A 15,026-nucleotide genomic window follows, 5' to 3' on the forward strand; every position below is an offset into this window, starting at 1 on the left:
ATGTGCTTAGGTGACATAAGGGTTCAAAACAGAAAATTTTCTCAGTCTTTATGGAATTTCAAAGCAAATGATTTCAGTTTGTTTAATTCAAAGCAAAGAATTACACTGAGAATTGCATTCTGTTTTCTTATCATCTTTATCAATGACTTGTGTAATGTTTTCCTATTCCTTGCTTTCTTTTCTACTGTCTCCCATACATAACAGAATATCTTCATTTGTGGACTTGTAATATCTTTTATCTCCTTATTCTCAGTGACTAGCATAGTACTGGATATACAGTATACTCTCAGTAATGCTTGCATAATAAATAAATGGATTCCACTATTCATTGATAGTCATCTTTGTTCATTTCTACTGTTTTCTGATAGATCAAGTACAGAGTATATGCTGAGTTGAATACAGATTGGCAATGCTACTGAAAATTTAAGTAGGATTTTGAAAATATTTGCACTTGGTGATTTGATGACATTTACAACATTTCTGGGTGCGGTGGCTCACTTCCTGTGGTCCCAGCACCTTGGGAGGCCAAGGTGGGTGGATGAGGAGGTCAAGAGATCAAGACCTTTCTGGCCAATGTGGTAAAACCCTGTCTCTACTAAAACCACAAAATATTACCTGGGTGTGGTGATGGGTGCCTATAGACCCAGCTACTTGGAAGGCTGAAGCAGGAGGATTGCTTGAACCCTGGAGGCAGAGGTTGCAGTGAGTCAAGATCATGCCACTGCAGTCCAGCTTGGCGACAGAGTGAGACTCAGTCTCAAAAAAAAAAAAAGTTTTCAAAAATAGGAAACCTTGTGTACCATGATGTCATTTAAAATATTATTTTCACTGCTCACTCTTGTATAACAGGAAGATCTGCCAATATCTGTGCTTAATAGTCGACTTAATGAAGACTTCATTAATTTATGGACTTTGACTAACAAAATGTATCCTTCACACTGATCCCTTTAAAACTGTATCAGATCATATCAGTAATCTCCTTTGTAAAGTTTTTAAGGATTTTATTATCTGATTGAAAACTATCTTTTTGGCCACTGGAATACTCTACTGTCTCCTGCTCTGACTACACACAGCTAGTCGTCATGTAGTCAAGAATCATCTAAGTTTTGCACTTGTAATGCACTTCTCTCTCTTTTCTTCACCTGTCAAAATGTACCACTCATCCTTTGAGATACAGCGCAAATGCCAGCTACCCCCTAAAGCCTTCTCTTAATCTCTTCTAGCAGTCAAAATCCTAGTTCCTTCCTGGTCTGGCTCATTCTTCTGTGAACACTTGCTTATCTCAGGCCTCTCCTGCCATGAGTTGGACAGTGTTTCCCATTGCAAGGATGAACATCTAACAAGAAGGATTTTGTTTTATGTAACTGAATTATTAGCACACAATAAATATGTTTATCCTGTAATAAGTATGTTGGGTTTTTTGTTGAATGCTTGGCCTCATTAAGGAACATAAAGTACTTACTTTAAAGCCTCAAATGCTTAACTTGCATTTGACAGCTTTAATATAGGAATAATTTTGTATATTTTGTCTGTTTTTCACTTAAGAAAGGAAGTTTCTGTGAGACACCTGCAGTCTTTTTAAAGACTGATTTGAAGAGCATTTTTTTCCCTTTCCAAAATTCTCAACTCCCCCCTCCTTTAACCCTCCTTTCCCCCTTTAGAGCTCTTAAAAATTCCTCTTGAATTTTACTTCTGTGCTTTTTCTTGCCTCCAATCCAAGTCTCCCATAGGAAGCAAATGACAAAATAAAATCTTAAAAATAAGCTAGCAAGAAAGGAATTTTTCTCATGGGGTTCTTGGGTTTCAGGCCCACTCAGAAGCACTTGAGAATAGATTCTATATTCAATGAATTTCCAGGTAAGGTATGATCCATCTCCCCTTACGTATCTCCTGTGTTCACAACCCTGTCTGAAATTAGAGCTTCAGTACTGATCTAGGATGAACCAACTGCCTTCCAGGAGAGCAAAGATTTTAGCTCGTTTCATTTTTTTTTTCCATACCTATCTCCTATACCCCACCCCCTGCCCCTCCACCCCAACCAGTGCTGTCCAGTCAACTTTGATTTCTTTCAAACTTTCTATAACTCATATATTCAAATCAGTTTGGAGTATGTGATATGTGTTATGTGTTAGTATATTTATATTTGTAGTTTACTATAGCAGGACAAAAATGGAAAGCATTCTTAAACACTTTTGGAACTCGAGAGGAAAAATCATAACATTGCTAATAGCTAATGTGTGTTTTAAAATCTTAGCAAGTGTAATAAATAAAAGAAAATTAGGAAAGTAAAAAGTACACTAAAGTGTTGCCACTTCGAGGTGGAGGAAAGTTCCAACCATCATTTATTGAACACTGTGGGGAAAGCTTCTACTGTGTTTCATTGATTCATTTCAACCTGTGAGGCTCCCCCGAACCCCCAGTTAACAGCATAAGATAATCAGGAAAAAGGAGATTTTCTTTTCAGGGTCACATATGGTGTGCAACAGAGTCAGGAATTGAATGTAGACTATTTCTAGAAATTAAGCTAATATCACCTAACCCCGATTCTCTTAATTAACCCTGATTCTCTTAATAAGATTAATTAAGAGTAAAACCTAAGTAACTTTCTTTAAAAGTGAATATGACTTTTAATTTGAGATTTAATTTGAAATCTACCTTTTGTGATTAATGATGTGTGGTCCCTATTGCTTATTACCTTCTTGACTTTGGACAATTTATGTATTTATGTTTGCCCCCATCTCCTCCTATGTAACTGAGGATTTAAAACAATGATGTGGAGGGCACATCTGATAGTATTTATAACAGTTGTATCTATGCAAAATGCTAGTTCCTGTGCTAATTTCATTTTATGTTCTTGGTTACCAAAACTTTGACCTAGTTTTTAAATATGCTATAAATTCATAGCAAAATATAAGAGAAATGACTATAGTAGGAGAGGAAACAGGCATGATGAGCTTGCTGTATCCTCAGGCATTTTCCTTTTTGAGCCACAATGATTTCAAAGTGGAATGTGTATTTCTGTATCAGAAGCTGCAGGGCTGACCTTGAGGGAAGTCAAGATACTTAGTTAAAGTAATATAATGCTATAATCCTGTTTCCATTGAAATTTTACTAAATGGGGCATTTGAAAATATTTTAAGAAACTTTCTAAAATGATTAATTTTTAAACTTCAACTTTACATAAATCTCAAATTCATTGTAAGGCATTATTCCAACATTGAAAGTAAAATTATTACTACATTTATTTACTCTCCCAACTTTATACCTTTTTGGAAAATCAATAGTTTCCCTTTTATTATGAGGGTATATGTGTATGTTTATTTTTTACCCAAGGTCCCATTTTTGTTTTGTGGATTGTTCCCACTGTTTGATCATCTTATTGCCTGTTAATATGTATGTAATTCAATATGGATTAGAGTTTCCATATTCCAAGAAGTTTAGCTAACCGATATATGGAAGAGGTTACACACACACAGACACACACACGGGGTGGGGGGGGAGATTTTGTCATATGATTTAAAGAGATTGCATATGGTGTCTCATCAGGCCTGCATATCTAGTTTGTTTGTCTAGGTAAGTATTTTAAGTATTTTGAAAAGGTTCCTACTGTTTACATTAGGAAGAGTTCATAGAAAAATCTGTAATTTTTTATTTTTATGTTCTTGAGTAATTACATGATTGAACAAAATATGCTATGTTACAATGAGCTGTAACTATTAAATAGAGGCTATGCTTTTAGGTGAAGCTTATACTTTCCATCTCAACAGAGTTTCTTTCTGCATTGCTTTCTTAAATTATTTTATCATCAGCTTTGCAATTTTGTGTTTCTTTTGTTGGGTCAATTCTTCATATTTGTGACGCCTGCCTGGCTCCTGTGGGTGGTTCAGTTTGTATCCCCTTGAATAAAAACTATCTGTGAGACTGGGATTATTTCAGGCAGTGTTCCATATCAGCACATTTTGCCCTACCTCATTTTTTTTCAGTGGTTGTCATATAATTTATGTTTGGATACTCCACAGTTCATTCACCTAGCTTCCCATTGTTGCAAAAGTGGTTATTTTCTATGGTTTTGTATTGCAAATAATGCCATAAAGAATAAATACTAGAATAAATACTGTCGTACCCATAGATGTATATGCATCTTTGTGTGATGTTTATCCAAAGGACAAATTTCTAGAAATAGAGTTACTTATTTGAAGAGTGTTATTTTGAAATTTTATAGCTGTTGCCAAATTGTTTTCTAATTTATATTTTAACTAAGAGCATTAGAAAATGTCTTTTCTCCTGAACTGTATCCCAGCCATATAGACTATCATATGTTTCTGGGTCTTTTAGGTGGAAAACTGAATTTTGAAGTTTAGGTTTGCACTTAAGTTGTATATGAGTTTGATCATCGTTTCTAATGTTTACTGGCCACTTGAGTTTCATTTTCTATGAACTCTTGGACTTACTTACTTTTAAAATATTAAAGTGTGTAAGTTTGATCTCTTTGGAAGTTATTTTGGTTTTAGAGGTCTACTTTTTGATGACAAACTTACAGATTTCAATATTTTATTGAATAAGCCATCCTTGCTGTTTTGAAATGCCCTTTTATCACATATTGAATTTTTACTTCTGCTTGATACTATTTCAGAAACTCAGTTTTGCTCTGTAGATCTACTTTAAATGATTTCAGTTCCCTAAATTTTATAAAACCAGTTTTACAAACCCAGGAAAATTCCTATGAATATAATATAATATAATTTTTCTGTTTTAATAATGTGAAAAATTATAGTTTTAGGAAAAGTACTTTGTTTTTCTTAAAATGGTAGTTATTTGTTATACATGATTAGAACAATGCAAAGAAACCTTACCAAAATAATCTTCACTGATATTAAGAGTATATCATTGTTGATATTTTTATATACTTATCTTTACATAAAAGGTTAGAAAAAAGGTTTAATAGAAATACTATAATGAAACATGAGAAAATAAATGTCTGTTAACTTTAAAGAAAGAAACTAAAGTGAAATGGAAGGAAGAAATTATTGGAATTCATATACAACTTTCTTTACCTTAAATGAAGTGTTATGTCTTAAATGCTCATCTAAGATTAATAAATTAAAAAGCATAGTGATGACAGCCTTAAATGTTACTCAGCGTTGAGCTATTCTCTGCTATAAAATTTCATCCCCCTTTCACTCATCCTTTTTTTTTAAATATAATATTTTTACTTTGTCAGTTGAGATCTTTTTTTATGATCACACTCACACAGTTTCGCAATTGTCTAGCCAAGGTTCTGTATTTAAGGAGTCTGTTCTTAGCCACACTCCTACAATAACTGTTCATTCTTGTATGTGTTTGTTTTTAATCTTTTGTCATTTAGAAAAATGGAAAGTAGCTTATTTTTCTTCAAGAATGGTTCATTAGTGTCATTGACTAAAATTCAATTTTAATTTGACAATATTTAAAAAAATCCCTTAGATATGAATAGAAACTTGTCTCCTAGGATATTCTTAGATTACTACTTATCCTTCTTAGAACTGTGTGGAGTTGGCTTTGTCTTTTGGTTTTTAATTAATGTTGCCTTTTTTCGCCTGGTTGTCTATAGACTCATTCTTTTTTTTTTTTACCTTTTGAATTTCAGTTGCTTAAATTGGGATGTATTTTGTGTGTTTGTTTCCCAAACTTTACTTAAAACAGTATGCTCTTTTAAGTATGTGGATTTAGTTCTTTAGGAAAATTTTTCAGTTTTATATCTTCGACATTCATTTTATTTAGTTTTATTTTTCAGTCACCAGCTATCCATATTTGGATTATTTTTTTGTGTGTGTCTATTTTGGGTATGTCTTAGGTTCTCTTTAATATATTCAAATTTGTTTTTCTTTAATTATTTCAGTTCTCAATTGTTCATTTAAGTAATTGCTTTTTTTGCTAAAGTATGTACTTTTCTTTCTGACTCTAACTTGTTTTTCATTATCTACTGATATAATTTATTCCTCTATTTATTTCCTTAAGTCTACAATCTCCTTTTGCTTTTCATTCTGTTGTTTTGTCATATAATCTTTCAGCTCTTGTTTTGGGTTTATTTTTAATTAAGTTGTTGTGTAATGTGAATTATTTGTAAAATGGTTTATTTTCTATATAGCTAAGTTGAGATGTTGTTCATTACTCTGCACATCAAATTTTTTATATTCCTTGAATATTCTTTACCTAGATTCCTGCCATCTTTCTGGGAAAGACTGCTTACCCCTCAGGTTATGGGGAGGTGTAGAGAAGCTTAGTGGCATTGCCTAGTTCATTGTATAGTTCTGGAACCTTCACTTCTGACATAGAGCAACTGCCACATGGTTTACTTCTCCAGTTTTACCCAGTTTGTTTCTTACTGGATATAGGGGATACTATGAAAATAGGGTAATACTTTTTGGTGTACCAGTACCTACTCCAGGGGAACTGGGAGAGGGTCAGGAGCAGGCATGTGCTGTTCTTGGTCATGAAATCTTTGATTTCTTCTTGTGGCCACTGGCTTTTGTACTTTGATATGATGTATGTTCTTGCCATGCTTAGTTGCTTTAAGGAAGGAAAAGGCTGTAGGCCAAATCTGGCCCACCACCTGTTATTGTAAATAAAGTGTTATTGGAAGACAGCCCCACCCACTCATTAACTTACTGTCCATGGCCCTTTCGTACTTCAGAGACACCCTTGAGTAGCTGTGACAGCGACCATATGGCTGACAAAGCCTAAAATATTTGCTGTCTGCCCCTTCACAGGGAAAGTTTGCCAAACCCTGCAGTAGGCTAATTTTATTTTTCTTGCTGAATTTTGACTGTGTTACTTTCATTTTTTTAGGAACTAGAGCAGGGGGATGTGGAGATTCTGTTTCATTACACTCTCTTGACATGGAAGTTGCTGTAATGCTAGTTTTTTAAAAATAATACATGGAATAGTATAACCATCATATTTCCTCTCTCATACCAGGGCTTGAAGTTACAAAAAATGCCAGTTAGATTAGCTCAGTGTATTTTAAATAAGAATGATTCCATTCTACCTAGTAGCCTCTACTAATAATGAATTATTCATATTATTTCTCTTTAATAATGTATTTTTTCCCCTGAATAAGACTAAAGAAGTTACTTAAGTCCAGTAGCTTTCTAGAAGATCATTTAATTTTCTAACTTATCTTCCTTCATACTTCTTCAAAGGTATAAGCAGTTTAGCCAAATTTTGAACAGCATTGGAGAAAATGAAGGCGGTATTGATAAGTTTTCCAGAGGCTATGAGTCATTTGGCGTCCACAGATGTGCTGATGGTGGTTTATACTGCAAAGAATGGGCCCCAGGAGCAGAAGGAGTTTTTCTTACTGGAGACTTTAGTAAGTACTTGAAAGCATTGAACTTAATAGTAATACTTAATTAACTATTTAATAGATATATTTCTTATATTTTATATATTTAACTATATGATCATTAATGGTTATGAATAAATATCAGACTTTTCAGATAGAGCATTAGAATTTTATTAAGCTCTTTGTGTGGTACAGCTGTTTCTGTTATAATGTGATACCTGTATTCTTGGAAAACTTTATGTTCTGTAAAATCATATACTAGAAATAACAAGGTTTATGAGAAAATGCTATTAGAAAGAGGACTCCAAATTTACTCAACTTTGTTAGCGAGCTCTGACAAAACCAACAGCAATCCAGGTAAAAATACTGGCATAGTTAAAGCTCCACGAGCATTCACCCCTGGCTGGCTGGATTCATAGTTCTTGGATCCTCTGTCTATCGTTATACTCTTTTTGGAGTCTTCAATAAAAGTAGATATTTAATCTGGAGGATAACCTCCATCACTCATTTCTCTTTTTTTCTTTACTTTGTTTTAGAACACAATGGGAAATATGTTCTCAGCATTGTCATTTGCACTGTTAACTGTACTAGACAGAGTTAATGCTATGGAAAGCAAAGTCAGGTTTCTAGCTGAGGGTCTGGGAGGAGGAAGGACTGTAATGTAAATAACTATAATACAATTGACTAAGTCTTCTTGAAGGGTAAATACATTACTAGAATGATGACAAGGAAGAAAGTTCACTTTTGAAAGTGGAATAATGGGAAAAAAATAGGCCTTGATAAAGGTTCTTGATACAAGGAAAAGAAATATAAAAATGATCATAATCCTTTAATACCATAGAATGATATAATATTTAAAATTTGATTTCACTGGGCTCAAAAGTCTGCATGCTGTATTATTCAATTTTTATGACATTTTAGAAACAGCAAAACTGTAGGGACAAAACAGATGATTGTTGTCAGGGGTTGAGGTGGTGGGTTATGGTTGATTACAAAGGGCCATGAGGGAACTCTTGGGGGTGGTGTGAATGTTTTACATCCTGATTATGGTGCTGGTTACCTGACCGTATGAATTTATCGAAACGTGTAGAACTGTACATGTAAAGGATGAATTTTAATGCAATGTAAATTATTCTTCAAGGAACCTGCCTTAACAGAACTTTTGGTTTTATATTAATATCATTGTCTAAGACAGTACTGTCCAACAGAAGTAAAATGCAAGCCACATATGTAATTCAGAAATTTTAGTAACAATGTTAAAAAAGTGAAAGGAGAACAGTAGAATAAAATTTAGCAATAATAAAGTGTACTGACCTCATATATAAAAATATGATTTTAACATTTAATCAATGTAAATTGTATTGAGATTTTCATTCTTTTATTGTATCACATCTTTGAAATATGGGTACAGCAAGTCTTAATTCAGACGGCAAGTTTTCATTGCAAATACAGTTATCCTTCTGTATCAATGAGGGACTTGTTTTACAACTTCTTGTGGATACCAAAATCCAAGTATGCTTAAGTCTCTTGTATAAAATGATGTAGTATTTGCGTATAACCTAGGCATATCTTCCCTTACACTGCAAATCATGTATAGATTATTAACATTACCTAATAAAACGTAAATGCCGTGTAAATATTTGTTAGACTGTATTGTTTAGGGAATAATGATAAGAAGAAAATGACTGCTTAAGTGTTTAGTACAGATGCAACCATCCATTTTTCTTTTCCAAATACTTTCCATTTAAGATTTGTTGATTCAGTAGATGCGAAACCTGAGGGCAGACTATACTTAATTTAAATTTAAATTTCAGTGTAAATGTATGTTGATATATCCAGTATTTTTCAAACAAAATTGAGTTTTCCAGTAACTGACTTGAATAACACTTTTACAATTTAAATTTAATAATTAAGATGAAATAAAATATAAGATTCAGTTTCTAAGTTGCACTAGCCTCATTTCAAGTGCTGTATTGCCTCTTGTAGCTACTAGCTTCTTTATTGGAAAGTACAGGTCTAAGGACTGAAAATAATTCATGGTGTAGCCCCAGAAATGTTTCCAGAGAGTTGGTGGAAAATTCCATGGACAGTTCTGTAAAAGATCATGAGATCTGATGATTCAGATTAGCTTGGCATTCTATTTTACTAGTTTTCTTTTTTAAAATTCCATGTAGAGGTTGAGGATATTGAGAATGTTTAGGTTAAATTTCTATATAAAGATACCCAACTACTATAAGAACCACCATTAATACCTGATAGCTATTTTTGGTCCCCCCACTCCCATATTTATGATGAAACCCACTTAATAGTTTTCATAAATACAAAAATATAGGAAAGGGACCAGGTACAGTGGCTCATGCCTGTAATCCCAGCACTTTGGGAGGCCGAGGTAGGCAGATCACCTGAAGTCTGGAGTTCAGGACCAGCCAGACCAACATGGAGAAATTCGATCTCTACTAAAAATTAGCCAGGCTTAGTGGTACATGCCTGTAATCCCAGCTACTTGTGAGGCTGAGGCAGGAGAATCGCTTGAACCCAGGAGGTAGAGGTTGCCTTGAGCTGAGATCATGCCATTGTACTCCAGCCTGGGCAACAAGAGCAAAACTCCCCCACGCCGTCTCTCCCTCCCCCATATATATATACATATATATATATATATATATATATACATATACATATATATATATATATATATGAAGGGAACTATATGAAAACTAGATTTGTGAACTATCATAATGACTATTGCTCATTTATTAAAGTTGTGCTCTGTGTGTTTCTAGAATTGCATTTAAAATTTTTATGTTCTTGGACTTAATGCTTAAATATTAAAAGTACAGCAATTGAAAAAATATTTTATAAAGAGAAAACTAAAATTACTGGGTCCATATTTTGTTGTAAAAATGTCCTCTGCTAAGTTTTTTTTTTCCAGTATGCATTGATTTTTAAAATTCCACTCTTTATAAAGGTATATTGCATAATTTTAAATTTCTCCATATCCTTGTGATAACATTCAGTTAATGATTCTCAATCAACAAACATTTATTTAGTGACGAAGGGCACGAAAAGCAGCAGATTTAATCGGTGGGCCTTTATTTTTTTGAAGATATAAGAAAAGACTACAATAAATGAAATTGTGACAGAAAATAGTTAAGGACAGGCAGTACATTGGGAAAACTTAAATGTCTAATTTATTTTATTTTTTAGATGAAAGGATGTCTTTTTTTATGCCCAAAGTTATAGGATCTCAAAGTCTATTTGTGAATAGGATCTCAACTTTTTCTTACTAATGGGCTTTGACTTTAAAAAACAAACAAACAAAAATTTGAAAATTGAGTGTGTAGCCTGCATTTTGAGCCAATGATATATCTAGAAGGTTTCTTTAGAAAAAAGATATACACATGGGTCAGTATGGCTTTAGTGAACTCACAATTTTTATTGTGATGACAACCTGGGTGAAAATATACTCTTAGATAACGTAACTAACCGTGCCTTAAAACACACACAAACAAACACACTCACATGCACACATGCACCACACTTCAGGGTCTCTGTATTTCATCTTCCCCTTATTTATATAAAATCCATTTTTTCCCTAATAGTAGTTGAGCAAAAAAGACTTCTTCTCTTTTCTTTCTTTCTTTCTTTCTTTTTTTTTTTTTTTGTGCCTACTGACCTGAGACTTTTTTAGGTACACGTCCTTAGAATAATCAAATACAAATATTGCTTAAGAAAGAAACTGCCAGCTAGTTGCAGTGGCTCAGACCTGTAATTTGTAATCCTAACCCTTTGGGATGCTGAGGTGGGTGGATCAGTCAGGTGTTTGAGACCATCTTGGGCAACAGAGCTAGACCCTATCTTTACCAGAAAATAAATGAATAAATACAAAGAAAAAATAGAGGCTGGATGCAGTGGCTCACACCTGCAATCCCAGGTCTCTGGAAGCCGAGGAGGGTGAATCACAAGGTAAGGAGTTCAAGACCAGCCTGGCCAACATGGTCAAGCCCTGTCTCTCTCAACTAAAAATACAGAAATTAGCTGGGTGTGGTGGTGGTCACCTGTAGTCCCAACTACTGAGGAGGCTGAAGCAGGAGAATTGCTTCAACTCCTTACCTTGTGATTCACCCTCCTCGGCTTACAAAGTGCTGGGATTGCAGGTGTGAGCCACTGCATCCAGCCTCTATTTTTTTCTTTGTATTTATTTATTTATTTTCTGGTAAAGATAGGGTCTAGCTCTGTTGCCCAAGATGGTCTCAACCTCAAGGTGGAGGTTGTAGTGAGCCAAGATTGCACCACTGCATTCCAGCCTGGGCGACAGATCGAGTCTCTACTAAGAAAGAAATAAAGAATGTGTATGTGTGTGTGAGAGAGAGAGAGAGAGAGAAAGACAGAGAGAGAGACAGAGAGAAAGGTTGAGAGAGGGCACCATGACTTGGTGTGTAAAATAAAAAAGGATGGCATTTAGAGTTTGAAAACACAGCTGAGCTCCCTAAACAATTGTTGTTCTTCTCTGGCTCATTGGGGATAAATGTGATGATATTTGTTTTAGCTGCCTGAGTTAATCTGGGTACTAACTAGATTGTGAGTTTAAGAAACTTTATACCTTAATCAGTGCTACAGAAATGTTAATTGGCAAGATTTAAAAAATCCTCTCTTATTCAAGGTTTTTTTTTTTTTTTAATTTCAGAAAATTACTATTAATTTCAAAAGGCACTTGAGCCTTGCATAAGTAAAACAGTCACTGTTTTGCCAAAACTATGACAGCTCTGGCTTTTGCCATCCACATTTTTAAAACTTCTTGGAAAACAGCTTCACTTTAAATATAGTACATATATTTTTCTTTATTTGAGTGAAAATAAAACAATCATTTCTTTTTCTTCTAGTCATTTTTAAACAGCTATTTTTTTTTTTAGCTAACAGCTGCTGCAGCAACCTACAAGGATGGTGTATATATAATGGCATTCATCAGGCTTGGAATCTTTCCACTGAAAAAGTATTTCTGGGCAAACCAGAAACTACTCTAAAGGGTTGAGATGAATTTCTAAAATTTTGAATCATCTGCAATACAGCAAAGATTCATTCTTTAGAAAATTAGATGGGATTTAAAATATGCTTAGAGTTTTGGTTCTAAATTATGTTTATTGCAGGTTGCTAAATAATTGAAAATAACTAGCTGCTTTCCAGTATCTAGATGATAATAAGAGAGAAAGGCAGTAAACTACATATGTCAATATAAAATAATTGGGTTCCTATTTGCTATAATGGAAAGCATTTCATCTAAAATTACTAAGTCTGGGAGCTAGGCACCTTTCAAATAACCTAAATGTCTGTCACTGATAGACTGAAAGAAAGGAAAAAAGAACAAACCTTGATTTTTATGCCTATGGAAAAAGGAACCACTGATATTTTTGCAGAGTGGGAAAGATAGTAAGAAGAATTTTTACGTGTTTTTGGGGGGCCAAATTTGTCTATAATTTGTTCTCAGTTATATTAGTTTTCAGTGTCATAAAAACCTTCATATTTATTAATCCCACATGCTCTGGAACTGTGCTACTCTACGTGTGCTCTGTGGACCAGTGGGTTCTGTGAACTGTAATCTGTTTGCAGTGATACTATCAGAAATTGGGAGGAAGCATTTAGGAATGTTGATAGCAATTTGGCAGGATCATTTTATTTCTGTGGAATCCAGTAGTTATAATACAAAAATGTGGGCTTGAATTTTGAGTCTTTTTTCTTTCAGTTTTTGAATAATTTTATTTACATAGTTGTTGGTTTTAGTAAAATACACTTTTTAAGGAAAGGCAATTGGTATATAATCATAGTCTGAGAAACACTCATATGAAAATTAGTGATCATTATTTATAGATTTGAAGCCCTTTCTGGTTCAGGGGTGTTGGTTCTGATACCAACTTCTTTTGAATTTTCTTTCTTCAGCTAATGTACTATGGCTCTATTAGTCAGCTTTCACTGTGGTGTGGCATTTTACACGCAACTCCAACATTCTGATGGCTTACAACAACAAAACCCTCTTTTTTGTTCATGTTGGCTGTAGTTGTCAGCTGAGGCTCTCCCCCAACTGTCAAATTCACTCCAGAATACAAGTTAATGGGGTAACCCCAATATGGGACACACTGATCCCATGAGAGAGAGAAAGAGCAATGAAGAAACTCTGTGATGGCTCTAAAAACTTCAGCTTAGAAGTAACATATGTGATCTGTATTTACATCTCATTAGCCAAGTAACATGGCCAAGCCTTGTGTCAGTGAGGCATGGAAGCCAAATCTTTTATGGAGGACTGTGATCCTTACTGAGTGTCAACTCAATTGGATTGAGGGATACAAAGTATGAATCCTGGGTGTGTCTGTATGGGTGTTGCCAAAAGAGATTAACATTTGAGTCATTGGACTAGGGAGGGCAGATCCACCCTTAATCTGGTGGGCACAATCTAATCAGCTTCCGGTGAATATAAAGCAGGAAGAAAAATGTTAAAAAGAGACGGGCTTAGCCTCTTAGCCCACATCTGTCTCCCATGCTGGGTGTTTCTAGCCCTTGAATATTAGACTCCAAGTTCTTCAGTTTTGGGACTTGGACTGGCTCTCCTTTCTCCTCAGCTTGCAGACAGCCTATTGTGGGACCTTGTCATTGTACAGGTTGATACTTAATACACTCCCCTTTATATATCTATCCTATTAGTTCTGTCCTGCCAAGAGACATGTACATGTCTCATGAAAAATTTGGAACAGTAATGTATGACCCATCTTTATAATATTTTTTTTGTTTGCCTACTGAGCTGAGACTATTTTAGGTACAGGTCCTTAGAATAATCAAATATAAATGCTATTTAAAAAAGAAATTGCCTGCTGCACACAGTGGCTCACACCTGTAATCTGTAATCTTAGCACTTTGGGATGTTGCGATAGGAGGATCAGTCAGGTGTTTGAGACCCTCTTGGGCAACAGAGCTGGACCCTATCTTTACTAGAAAATAAATAAATAAACAAAAATAAAAAATAGACAAATCACCATTAATTGGTGTGTAAATAAAAAAGGATGGGATTAAGAGTTTGAAAACACAGCTGAGTGCTCTAAACAGTGGTTCTTCTTCTGGCTCATTGGGGATAAATGTGTAAACTGTATTGAGGATATATGGTGTAAACTTTCCAGATTTTTTGATATTCTAGATATCTTACAGTCTTTGTGGGAAGAGAGTTGTTTTCACAGGGTAGTGATCCAGACAGATTGTTGAGAAGATTTCTTGAGGTCTGAATTCAGATGGACTTCCAAGGAGTCTTTTGTTAGATAGATGTTTTCAACTTTCTGTGGGTCCTCTGTTAATGCATTTTTGTTATGCGGCTTCCTTCAGTTAGGATTATTGGAAATTGTTCCTAGAAAGCAAGTTTTTAGAGGTGGTCTGGGGATTCTAGATATTGTTTATTTTGGCAAAGTGGTAGCAAACTACAGGGCACGAATAGACAGCTTTAGGTTTGTTGACCAAACCAGTACCTACGCTGAGAAGTGACCTCTTGGATGTATGTGAACCTAAAGTAGGTATTCAGCAAATAGTGTTTTGTAGAAAATTTTGTAGTACTTTATTTGGCTTTCCAATCTGATATTGTCGCTCTCATCACTTTAATCTATTTTACCTAATGGGTTGTCCACTTTCGATGGAGTATACATACCCTGGAGGTTTCCTTAACCAATCTCTG

General features: G+C 34.5%; 1 protein-coding gene across 2 annotated transcripts in view; it reads left to right on the forward strand.

The window, feature by feature from the left end:
* GBE1 (1,4-alpha-glucan branching enzyme 1) overlaps positions 1–15,026 on the forward strand; it is a 279,090-nt gene that overhangs the window by 44,505 nt on the left and 219,559 nt on the right. For both annotated transcript variants that reach the window (XR_013530578.1, XM_017967116.4), the window contains exon 2: positions 7,182–7,351. Coding sequence is in view for 1 of the 2 variants with exons in the window: in XM_017967116.4 (XP_017822605.1) it covers positions 7,182–7,351 (170 nt within the window). In the remaining variant the exon portion in view is untranslated. The remainder of the gene's footprint in view (positions 1–7,181; positions 7,352–15,026) is intronic.

This window comes from Callithrix jacchus, chromosome 21 (genome assembly GCF_049354715.1).
Source record: "Callithrix jacchus isolate 240 chromosome 21, calJac240_pri, whole genome shotgun sequence".
In the NCBI taxonomy this organism is placed as follows: Eukaryota; Metazoa; Chordata; class Mammalia; order Primates; family Cebidae; genus Callithrix; species Callithrix jacchus.